Genomic DNA, 11,714 nt, shown 5'->3' on the forward strand with positions numbered 1-11,714 from the left:
CATGAAAAAATATTACTTTTTATGCTAAGAGTATTACTTTTTATTGTGGATATCGGTAGGGTTGATCAGTCTCACAGATAAAGATTCGTGAGACCGTCTCACAAAAGATCTGCTCAAATTTTAAAAGAAAAGGTTTAATTGTTTCAATTTTTAAAAGATATAGTCGATCAGATTATACACAAATAATTCAAAGTCTAATCTTGAAACTAAAAATCAAACAAGATACCACATTGCCATCCAAAATTCTCAAATATGAATGGAAATTTTGACATTCTCTCCAAATTAATTTTGTATTTCTTGATGCAAAAGGTAGATTTATGGAGGCCAAGAAACCGAAGCAAAGGAAAAAAGAATTACTGGTTATGGAAAACGAAAAGAAAGGCACCGAACAGTCACACGATGAATGAATGGTAAAGTGAAAGCAAGGAAAAAAACAAAGAAGATTAGAGAGAGAGAGAGAGAAGTGTGAGAAACAAGAATTTTAGGCCAAAAAAATGGCGAAGAACATTTCTTCAACAACAAAGATTAGTCCTCTTCTCACTCTCCTTTCAATACCAACGAATGGAATCGTTTTTCTTAACCGAAACAACTACAACTCTTCCACCACCACCATCCACTTTCATTATTCTCGCCATTATTCTTCCTTTCCCTCTCATTTCTATTCACTTCTCTCTCTTTCATTATTACTGCTGTTTCCACCATCCCTTTTGCCCATTTCCCTTGAAATCATAACGGCAAAGATTATTGTTTTTAAATTTTTTTAAAATTATTGTTTTTAAATTTTTTTAAAAAAGACAGGCTCTTTGTATTGGGTTTCTCTAAATCTGAGCCGATCTTGGTGAGTTATTGTTTCTTTCCTTTATTTAATGGTTTTTTTCATTCATCTGAGTTGTGAGTGTCTTGATCTTTTATTTGTGATGTTTTTGTTTGGAGTTTGATTTTGTGGATTGTTGTTTTGTGGGATTTTTTACTTGTGGGATTCTTGAGATAGGTATATGAACGATTGATGTGAGCTTTATTTTTGTACGATGATCGTCGAATTCATTGATGATTTAGGAACTAAAGAAAACAAAAGATTGTGAAAATCATTTCCTTGCATATTTGTGGTACTGTTTGGATCTACCTAGCGTTAATTTTGTGATTGATTGATTGATTGATCGATTACCCGTCCTGTGTGGATTTGTAGCGTTTGCTGCATCAATTGAATCGAGATTATCGGCGTCACTGCTTTTATGAAAGATAGTGTTCTTAAGTAATATCCAAGCTACATTAAATTTTCTAAGGTCATCAGGAATGTTTATGAAAGTTCTTGAATCTCATACAATATTGCATGATTTCAGGAAGATGTTTGGAGGAGGCGGAGCTAATGAGAATACGGCTATTCCTGCATTTTTGGGGGAAAATCGCCTTTCATTTGATAATAATACATTGCCTCAGCTTCAGTTATTTGGACATGGTGAGGTCTTTTTTACGCTTGTTTAAAGAAATTGTAGTTAAATTAGAAGTTTTTCCCCTTGTTTGATTAGCATAGATGCAGCTTGTGTTTTCGTGACTAAAATTTTTCTCAGATCTCTGGGGAACACACCATTTGTGTAGACTGTTATTATGCTAGACTATCCTTCTTTTACTTTTCAGCATGTGTTATACCCGTGTTGACATAAATTATGACGTAGGCTGTGTGCTCGTTTGACAAACTGCCATCCAGTTTCTGAAACTTCAGATGTAAAATTCGTTAGCCGGCTACTGTGTTTTTTGCATCCCTGAAAATGCTTATTTGAAGTTCTACAGAAGGATCAACCTAGAAAGAGACGAAGCACCAACTAGATTTTAGGATCTTAATTGGTTCTTGGTTTTTGCAAACCTGTATTGATTCAAGAGCCACTTCACCATAGCTTCTGATTGGTCGAGATTCAGACACCAATGATGCATATATGGCACTGGAGCAGATGGAAGAACACATTGGCACAGCCAAAAGGCAAAACTGATCTCGAAAAACTTGTGTGAAAAATGAAAATCATTATTTTTGGGATAGTTGCAGGGGTATTTCAATTTTATTTACATTTTTTCTAGGATTATATATTACAAACAACATCGTCGTTCTTTAAACTACACCCTTCTTGATTCTTGATGATAATTTGTTTTAGATAACAATACTCTGTTTCAGCTCCGTCTGTCCACGAGCATGGGTCCTTGAATAATGGTGCCATCAAAAGAGTTAGGGAAGAAGATCTCGTTTGTATGCGGCAGAAGCGTCCCATATCTTTGAACAAGAGTTATAGTCCAGAAAAAGTTGCCAACGTCGGTACTCCACCAAATCCTAATCTTGTATCCACTGGCCTCAGGCTTTCTTGCGAGAAAGAGGAGCAAAATTCCTCAGTTTCCTCTGGCATCCTATCTATTGGTAATAACCTTAAAATGGACATGGATCGGCAGACAGAAGAATTTGGTCGATATATTAAACTTCAGGTATCATAATATCGCGTACATCCTTCATGGCATTAAAACAACTTCCTTCAGTTTTATACCACGTTTATAAAATGAGATTTGGCATACTAAATTTTTTCATTTTAGTTTTACTCCCACGCTAAACCTATGGCTCTGCCGCTGTACACCGGCACTTCTTATGTTCTCAACCTCTGATCGTGTCTCTATGAATAGGAAGAGAATATTCTGAAGGGCGTAAGAGAGTTGAATCATCGGCATATGGTTTCTTTGTTGAACACACTAGAAAAAGGAGTCAACAGAAAACTACACGAGAAGGCGCTTGAAATTGAGAACGTAAATCATAAGAACAAAGAGTTAGCTGACAAAATAAAGCAAGTTTCTACTGAAGCTCAGTCGTGGCATTATCAAGCAAAGTACAACGAATCAGTGATCAACATTCTGAAGAACAATATCGAGCAACTCATGGCACAAGGCATGTCTCGAGCTCATGAAGGCTCAGGGGACAGTGAAGTAGACGATGCAGTTTCAGGCACAAATCATGGACAAATCATCAGTGGCTTGGAAAATCGAGGTTGTCAAACTGGTCGGCTGATATGCAGGTCATGCAAAAGTAAAGAAGTATCGATCTTGTTACTGCCTTGCAGACATTTGTGCCTCTGTACAGATTGTGAAGGACTTTCTGATATCTGTCCAGTTTGCCAGGTAATGAAGACTGCAGGTGTTCATGTGTACATGTAATTCAAAATATCATACTTCATAACTTGTTTTGATCAAGATTTGTTTTCAAAGAAATGGATCGACTGGTTGTTTCTTTTGTTGCTACGTCCAAGAATGTAAATAAATTCTTGTCCGTGACTCATCTCGGACAGTTTAGCTTAGTTGCGTGACAGGTACACGAGGTATATTTTTACATACGTTCAGCTGTTTGTAAGATTAGAACTGGTTGATCTCTTTTCAATCATGCAACTTTAAGTGAAGTACGGCCAGTCGATGTGGTTGTTACTCTGAGTTTTAAATTTTGTATAATTATGAACAATAAAATATTATATATAAAAAAAAGTATATCAAGAAGAAAATATAAAACAGTGGTAATTTTGACTTCATTTTGTGCGGTGGAAAACATTTCGGGGAGGAAATCACAGCATAGTGTGTGTTAAATTGGAATATCTTGATAAATTTGGGTTGGTCACGATAATTGCGAATTAACGAGCGGCATCAAAATTCGTCAGCGCCGAATAAGGATAATGACTACTGATATCCCAAAAGTTCGTATGCTTACTCCAAATTACCTTCACTTCAATCAGACACCTTTAACCAAGAAACAACAGCAATGTATTTCTCCGTTCGATGTTGTTCATAAGAAGTGGCAAAATCTCAACTATCATTCAGCACTACGACTCTATGAGTTGCGACTGCTCTTCTCTTCAATGCCTGATTGTGCAAATCGCAGTCTGAGTACTTGAAGAGCGTCTTCAACTTTTACTCCTTTTTGAGCAAGCAAAACCATGGAATGATACAGAACGTCTGCCATCTCAGAAGCTGTTCTCGATGGATCCTCGTTTTCCTCCAGGGTCCGACATAGCTCATTTGCCTCCTCTCTGTAACAAAAGCATTGGAACAATCTTAGCGAAATCTTTTAACCAGCTTACAGACCACTCTCTTGTAAATGCATCAAGTACAAGTAGACTAACCTATATAGAACTAGTTAGAACAAAATGAAACAAAGCTCAAATGAAATAACCTCTATGTAAAGAGATCAATAAATATAATATTTAAACAATCAACAAGGAATAGAGATCAATAGAGGTTGTTACTCTGAGGTTTAAATTTTGTATAATTATGAACAATAAATACACAGATTAGAACCCGAATTTATTTGTAAATAAACATCTGCAAAACAAAGAAAACCCAACCTGATTTTCGAGCACAGTAACTTGTTATCAAGAAGTAAGCGCTTGGTCCAGGATGGTTTGCTGTCAAAACTTGAAGATATTTCTTCTTTTCGTTTGCATATAGTTGATTCTAAAGAGTACAGAGTCGTTAATGCGAGTTTATTACAATCAACCTGCCAAAAGAGAAATATATGATAATGTACTCATCGACTTTCTCATAATGATCCAACAAGATAGAAAACTAAACTAATTCTAGTTTGAATAAATAAGAAACTCATCATGAAGTTTGATCGTTACCTTTGGATCATTCAGGACTTCGTCAATTGATGTATAATAGCAAGTCTCAGATCCAGTGTGGCAAGTTGGCCCATCAGGTTTTCCAAGATAAATAATCTGAAGACGAATCAAACTCTCATTCAAACAATAACAAGGACAACTCATAATCTGCTACAAAGATTCAATCACCTGAAAAATAATGGCAACTTACAGAATCACGATCACAGTCAAGAAAGATATCACAGACGTTGATGAAATTCATCGAGGTTTCTCCTTTTATCCACAAAGTTGATCTTGACCTGCTATAAAATGTAGCCTTTCTGGATGAAATGGTCGTTGAAAGTGCCTCCCTGTTGGCAAACCCTTGCATTAATACAGCTCCAGTATCAACATTTTGAGCTATTGCCACCACCAAACCTTTGTCATCCCATTTGATTCTATCCAGCAAAGGACTAATCTATACAGAACTAGTTAGAACAAAATGAAAAACAATCAACAATAAAAAAGCCTTGGATATTGAATTATATTATCATTCTTTTCAAGACTTGGCAAATACCATACTGGAACAATTGCACAACACCTATCCCATGGGCATATTATATCTTCTAACTAGTGATGGAAGTGATTGCAAGATTATTAACCAGAAAAATGATGATCATGTGGAAATTGTTACCAACTGTCAAAATACAAAAAAAGCTAAGTGATCACCAGCTTTAAAATAACTAAAACTACTTCTGGTTTGTGTCCAGACCATATTTAATGTTTGCAAAATGACGATCTATTTTTTTGAAAAAGTAAGCAAGCTCTGAAGATATGATCAATCTTTTGTCTTTTTTAAGCTAAATTCAAGCACAAAAACTACCTAAATCTAAGATCAAGCTAACAAATCACAAACATAAGCTTCACAGATAACAATCTAAACCAAATGTCATAACCACTTCACCTTGGCTTCTCCGTGAAAAACCGGATCCGAAGTTTTAAGGCAAGCATATGCCCGAGAGGCCGGGCTTTGTGCTCCCATAGGAGAAACAGAAAGATGACATTTTGTAGAAATTCTTGGAAGTTGAAAACAGTTGGTGTATGGAAGTGCCATCTATTTTGAACTGTCCTGGAACAAAGAACAATAAAAATGTGCTATGGATGAGATGCATCAAAAAGATTATCAAGTTTAGAAATCGAAAAAAAGGCCTGGCGTTCACCAACATGAATTTCCCAAAAACAAATAAATCGTTTTTTCCCCAATTTCAAATGTGAAGAAACCAAAAAAAAAAAACAAAGAAATCGAAAACCTGGATTCGTGGAAAAGGTGTCATTGGGATTAAGCTCTCGACATTGGAACAAAAACCTTACCTTTAAACTGAAAATGAAGAAAATTTGCCTTCCTCTATTCTTTCTTTTACGTTTCTATTTCTTCCTTCGATTAGGACACCATACAGATATAGGGTTTAACTATGTACTAACTCCTAACCAACTACTACGGAATTAAAATATGATTTTTTTTTAAAAAAGAGCTATATTCACTTTCAAAAAAGATAAAATTACTATATATAATTTTATATTAAACAAAAAAACTATATAATCGATGCTTATACTATTGGACAACAAGGTCTCAAGTTTGGAGAAGACATTAAGAAATCGTGTTCAAAATCCAATTATAAAAATCCCTTAAAAAAGAAATATATTATGTGTGTGTATGTGTGTGGGAACAACATAAAGACATCTTAATTCAAATAATTGAAATCATGTATATTAACTTCAAGTAATATTTCTCATTACTTTTTTTAAAAAAAAGGATTATGCATGAGCGATTGATCAAAGATGATGGATGTCTGTGACAAGGAGCGACCAGTGACATGCAGATGGGGATTCTTTTGTCTCTGACAAATTATACCGCATCTTGCACAAAGATTTTAGCATCAAATTGGATGCACAAAGATTTTAGCATCAATTTGCATGCACAAAGGCAATCCTAACCTCAAAAACTTGCCCACTAAATCCAACTTGTGCAATTCGAAATCAAACACTATTTTTCAATACGGAATCCTGAGTCCAACAGTAGACAGCGGAAGTGGAACATGATATATTAGAAAAGACGAGTGTCGAGCCAAGTTCAATACACAAGTTTTGTTTTGGCCATGTATGCTATGAGCCTGAGTGTTTATGAGTCGGTTACAGTGATACAATACCAGATTTTACTTCTCCTGCATTTAAGGTAGCATCAATAAAACAAAGAACCAGGATACCAAGTCACAAATAACAAAATAACCTATGGAGGATACCATAGAAATATTCTTCGCAATGCAAGGAAACGACACATCCCAAAGATACAAGAAAAGAAACTAGTAATGTTCATGGATTTCTTCTATCATTTTCGAAATACTTCAAACATTAAGCAAAAATAATAATAAATATATTTTCTCCGAATTTCTTATGACCAAAAAAACTATTTAAAACATGAAGTTAATATTATTTAATGTATAAATACAAGAAAATCCAGAATCATTATCAATATCGGATAATTATTCTTATTTAAACTGTACCAATTGACTTGGCCTGGGAACCAAAGATGCAGAAACATTGATCTCGTATGGCTTAAATACATTGAAGAGATCTTTAGCATTGCCTTTTTTTCTGTAATTTCCATAAGAAGAATCGTAGAACAAAAAATACAACTTAGCCAAACAATGAGATTGTTCCAGATGTTCTCAAACCAAACATTCAAATAACATCAGAACGAGATTCTCCAAATGTTTAGAAATCAAATATTTAAACAACATCATTAGCTCAAATATTACAAAGCAAATTGGGGAAGTAACAATAAATATAGAAGTAGAAAAGATAAACATCATATGAGAAAGAAACCAGGCAGGAATTTTAGGCTACCCCAAATCAGGATGAATGGAATTGAACAAAGTGAATCAAAATCTTGCTCCAAGTGGTGGCTGCGATGAAAATCGGCAGACGAGAACTGCAGATTTAGAGAAAATTATAAGAAATGGGTTTGAAACGACGGGGTGAGAGGAGACATTTAAAATCTGCTGAAATTTGTAATGCGCCAAATCTGCTAATTTCAAATACCAAATCCAAATCAGCCCAAATCCACTAATCCAAACACAACCTAAGACTAATGGACGAGTATGATAAATACAGTGATTCATACGTATAATAGAGGTACGTTCCGCAGCTAAAGAGTGGCGAGCTTGAATGCAGTGCGTAAAGGGTTAGTTCCTCTACTACACTCCTTCACTGGAAAAATGGAAGCTGGTTTTCAAAACAATAAACGGAACATGATTAGGGTTCACGTGAAGCCGTTCATCAAATTGAATATGGGTGCCGTATTAGGCTCCGCAGCAAATTTCTTTGTCATGTAAAACAGGACAGAAATTTCTGTTCAATCCGAATAAAATTGTTCCACTTTTTTCTTGTTTTCGACCCAAATCTAGGATATATTTCATTTTGCTCCAATAAATTCAACGAACCCTGCATGCATCTACATTGGTCTTATGAGAAAATTATGGATCATAAGTTTAGTTTTCAATACAACTAGGATCGAAGACAGAGAAATAATGTATAAATAGAAACAAAAAATCTCTTAGCTTACAATTTCCTTGCTGCTTCCGAGCGCCGCTGCATTTGATTGAGAGAGATTGTGAAATGAACTAAGAGGTGGTATGGAGATAGGCGATTAAAGCAAGCCCACCAGTCACCAAAAGAAGCCCAACCCTGCTGAGCCCATATGACAGGATATATGTGTTTTTTGAAAAGTTCGGGCCCAATTAGGTACGCACATAATGATATGCTTTATATATTAGTAGGGGTGTCAAAATCAGACACGACTCATCAATCCGAAATAGTTCAACCCCCAAAAAAATCAGGTTTGGGTTTGAGGTTTTTGGGTTTGTGTCAAATCTGGTTGGACCCGATAGCTGACCAGAAAAAATGATCGGGTTGGGTTGGTTCGGGTCAACCCGGATTGACTCGAAAATTTTAAATTTTTTTAACAAATAATATAATTAATAAATATTGCCAACATTTTTATATATTGTATATCTGAAAAATATTTATTATATATTTATATCATAAATTTTCATAACTTAATATTTATTTTGAACATTTTTTTAAATAATTGTTTATTTGATTTAGTAAATATATTTTATTTTTCTACAATTAGATTTTTAAATTTAGAGTAGGACTCTTGTAAACCGGTCTCGTGAATTTTTATCTGTGAGACGGGTCAACGATACCAATATTCACAATAAAAAGTAACACTCTTAGCATAAAAAATAATATTTTCATGGATGACCCAAATAAGAGATATGTCTCACAAAATACGACCCGTGAGACCGTATCGCATAAGTTTTTGCCTTAAATTTAAATCATATATGTGATAGAGATTTTGTTACTACGTGTTTAAATTAAAAAATATATTTTTTAAATTTTTTTAAAAAATTCAAAATTAGGTTTATCGGGATGATTCGAGTTCGGGTTCGTATTGAGAGTTTTCGGTTTGACTTGGGTTTGAGTCGGTCAATTTTTGAATAATAATATTGCTCAATCTGACCCAATCAATCCAACATACTCGAATTGACGTCCATGTATATTAGTTGATTCGCGGAAGCATATTTTTTATATAATTAATTTGTATTATATTCAAATAAAATAATAGTAATAATAAAGTTGTAGGGCGTTAATCAGTTGCAGCTTAAGTAACTACCAAGTCCATATCATAAGGCCAGCATGTCATATGCGTGTCATGTACTAATTCACGGTATTTAATTTTTATATTTCAATGGGTACCTTCGCATAGTTTATTTTAGGTTAATTTTTTAGGCAAAAATTTATATCAGACAGTCTCACATATCGTAATTTGTGAGACAGATTTTTTATTTGGGTCATCCATTGTAAAAATATAAATTTTTATGCTAACAATATTATTTTTTACTGTGAATATCGATAGAGTTGACCCATCTCACAGACTTCGTGAATTCAATTTTTTTATTTTAATTAAATATGGACCTCTCCATTGTTTTATTGGTCTCCTTTGTCAGAATTGTTAGACTTATCACGACACCTGAGGAAGAGATGTTTTATTTTTTCGAAAAAATAAAATACAATAAATAGTTTAATAAGATAATGATATAATGTTAAAAAGAAAATACGACACTGATGTATAATTGATTAGAACAATATTGACAAAAAAATAAGAGAGAATTTTCATTATAGCAACGAAAAATAATACTTTTTTAAAAATCGAACGTCGTTAGAAATATGTATCATAAAATTGACTCATTAAATGATTTAATGGTTGGATACAATTTGAACGAGCAATGATGATAAACATGGACGAAGGCTTTGAATTAACATAAAAATTGATAAGAGTCTATCTCAGTTTTAAATATAGATCAAATCAACTCGCAATGACTTATAAATTAAAAGCATCATTTAATATTTATCATTTAATATTTATACAAGAGTCTTATTTAAGCCCGGACAGGTTTTTCTCTCTCGCTGTAAATGACTTACTGCAGCATATCATCTTTCCAACTCTACAGCATTAATTTCCAAAATTCAATTCCTCAACATGTACACACACACATTATACTTACACACACACACATATAGACATATAAGCAAGTGTCTTCGTGTGCGATCAGCAATGGAGGGTGGTGGATTCTCGAGCCAAAATGTGGAACCGATCCATGAAGTTTTCACAACCCTCCACCAGAAGCGCCGCTTCTGTTTCTTTTTTCGGAGGAACACCTACAAATCCCGTCCCGTCGTCGGGGTATCATGGTGGCAGAAGATGCGGCCGCAGCAGGCGGAGATCCGTGCAGGGAATTCTCTCTGGGCCCGTGGGTTGGACGCGCTAAAGAGAATCCGGGATTGGTCGGAGATCCTGGCGGGTTCGAGATGGAAGACCTTCATCCGCCGTTTCAACAGGGACAGAAACAGCAGCAAGCACGTGGATTTCCGCTACGACCCGCTGAGCTACGCCATGAATTTCGACGAGGGGCCGGGGCAGAACAGACATTTCGACGACGACGGGGAGGATGGATACTTCTCGCGGAACTTCTCTTCTAGGTACGCTAAGGGTTCCATGGATCTCGGCAAGGACGGGCCTAGCATCGTTTAACAAGCGCCGCGCATGCTAACGAGCGCAGGTAGCCTGAAATAATCGTCATCCCGACATTTTCAGTGCAGGTACTCCAAAAGGTTCTGAGGAACCCGGCAAGAATGGGCCATGCTTGGCCTAACATGCGCGGGGGTGGGGAGTTATTACCGATTACAGTTCATCATGGTGGGGCTTGTCTTCTTGATTTTTTTTTGCTTTTTATTTACTTTTGAATTACTACGATAATTTTTGTTATATTCGTATGTTTGAGGAATCTGGTTAAGATTCACGTGTTCTTTTTATTTCCATTCGTGTGATTTTTGTTAAAAGCTTAATTAATGTGAAGAAAGTATAATGAAGAACTGATTATGGTAATTAAATAGTAAAAAATGGAAAATTTCATACTATCTTCACCGACACTACCTCAATGACACCACATCACAGAAGCATTTATGGGTAGAGATTTATCAGTATTTGTGAGATTCAATGAAAAAATAATAGATCTTACATGTCTTGATAAATATTCATTTTTAAATTTACTTTTTGAGACTGTTGATATAACTAACATGTGAGGAGGTGTGTTAGTTGTCCTACATCGGTTGGATAAAATTTTTGACTTTGTATATACGAGATTGGACAATCTTTCCACATTGAGCTAGCTTTTGGAGTTGAATTATGTCCAAGTTCCAATCTTAACATATTATCAGAGCTCAGGTTCCACCGTTATGTATTAGAATGCTCATAGTTGGCCACCCGTTTTGCCCATAGTTAGGTCATTTGTAAACTTCACGCTCCATGTGTACATTCTTGGACGTGAGGGGGTGTGTTAGTTGTCTCATATCGGTTAGATAAAATTCTCAGGACTTGCATATATGAGCTTGAACAATCATCTCCCCTTGAACTAACTTTTGATATTGAGCTAGATCTAATTCTCAATATTTTAATATTAAAGTCGTTCCCGTCTCTTAATAACAATGCCAATGCATTTT

The 11,714-nt window shown here is 35.1% G+C and overlaps 3 protein-coding genes across 7 annotated transcripts; 2 read left to right on the plus strand and 1 right to left on the minus strand.

Moving 5' to 3' along the window:
- The first annotated feature begins 393 nt into the window (after nucleotides 1-393).
- Nucleotides 394-3,427, plus strand: LOC142550848 (putative BOI-related E3 ubiquitin-protein ligase 3). 2 transcript variants are annotated; one of them, XM_075659900.1, is made up of 5 exons: nucleotides 394-838; nucleotides 1,187-1,252; nucleotides 1,341-1,456; nucleotides 2,165-2,466; nucleotides 2,659-3,427. In XM_075659900.1, the coding sequence occupies exons 2-5, from the start codon at nucleotides 1,233-1,235 to the stop codon at nucleotides 3,181-3,183; spliced, it is 963 nt and encodes a 320-aa protein (XP_075516015.1). In that variant the 5' UTR covers nucleotides 394-838; nucleotides 1,187-1,232; the 3' UTR covers nucleotides 3,184-3,427. The 2 variants fall into 2 exon arrangements, with proteins under 2 accessions (XP_075516015.1, XP_075516019.1); XM_075659904.1 differs by lacking the exon at nucleotides 1,187-1,252 and having other exon boundaries at nucleotides 396-838.
- A 243-nt stretch (nucleotides 3,428-3,670) lies between these two features.
- LOC142550865 (histidine biosynthesis bifunctional protein hisIE, chloroplastic) lies at nucleotides 3,671-8,305 on the minus strand. 4 transcript variants are annotated; one of them, XM_075659917.1, is made up of 7 exons: nucleotides 8,215-8,305; nucleotides 7,774-7,874; nucleotides 5,557-5,716; nucleotides 4,825-5,070; nucleotides 4,635-4,730; nucleotides 4,359-4,510; nucleotides 3,671-4,043 (listed from the first exon to the last, which is right to left on the minus strand). In XM_075659917.1, exons 3-7 carry the CDS (start codon nucleotides 5,704-5,706, stop codon nucleotides 3,845-3,847), a joined length of 843 nt encoding a protein of 280 aa, XP_075516032.1. In that variant the 5' UTR covers nucleotides 5,707-5,716; nucleotides 7,774-7,874; nucleotides 8,215-8,305; the 3' UTR covers nucleotides 3,671-3,844. The 4 variants fall into 4 exon arrangements, with proteins under 4 accessions (XP_075516032.1, XP_075516027.1, XP_075516039.1 ...); XM_075659912.1 differs by having other exon boundaries at nucleotides 5,557-5,721; XM_075659924.1 differs by lacking the exon at nucleotides 7,774-7,874 and having other exon boundaries at nucleotides 5,557-5,721; nucleotides 8,215-8,255.
- A 1,964-nt stretch (nucleotides 8,306-10,269) lies between these two features.
- On the plus strand, nucleotides 10,270-10,746 carry LOC142513477 (uncharacterized). The gene has a single exon (XM_075619724.1). It carries the CDS (start codon nucleotides 10,270-10,272, stop codon nucleotides 10,744-10,746), a length of 477 nt encoding a protein of 158 aa, XP_075475839.1.
- The last annotated feature ends 968 nt before the right edge of the window (nucleotides 10,747-11,714 follow it).

This window comes from Primulina tabacum, chromosome 1, assembly GCF_025594145.1.
Source record: "Primulina tabacum isolate GXHZ01 chromosome 1, ASM2559414v2, whole genome shotgun sequence".
Classification (NCBI taxonomy): domain Eukaryota; kingdom Viridiplantae; phylum Streptophyta; class Magnoliopsida; order Lamiales; family Gesneriaceae; genus Primulina; species Primulina tabacum.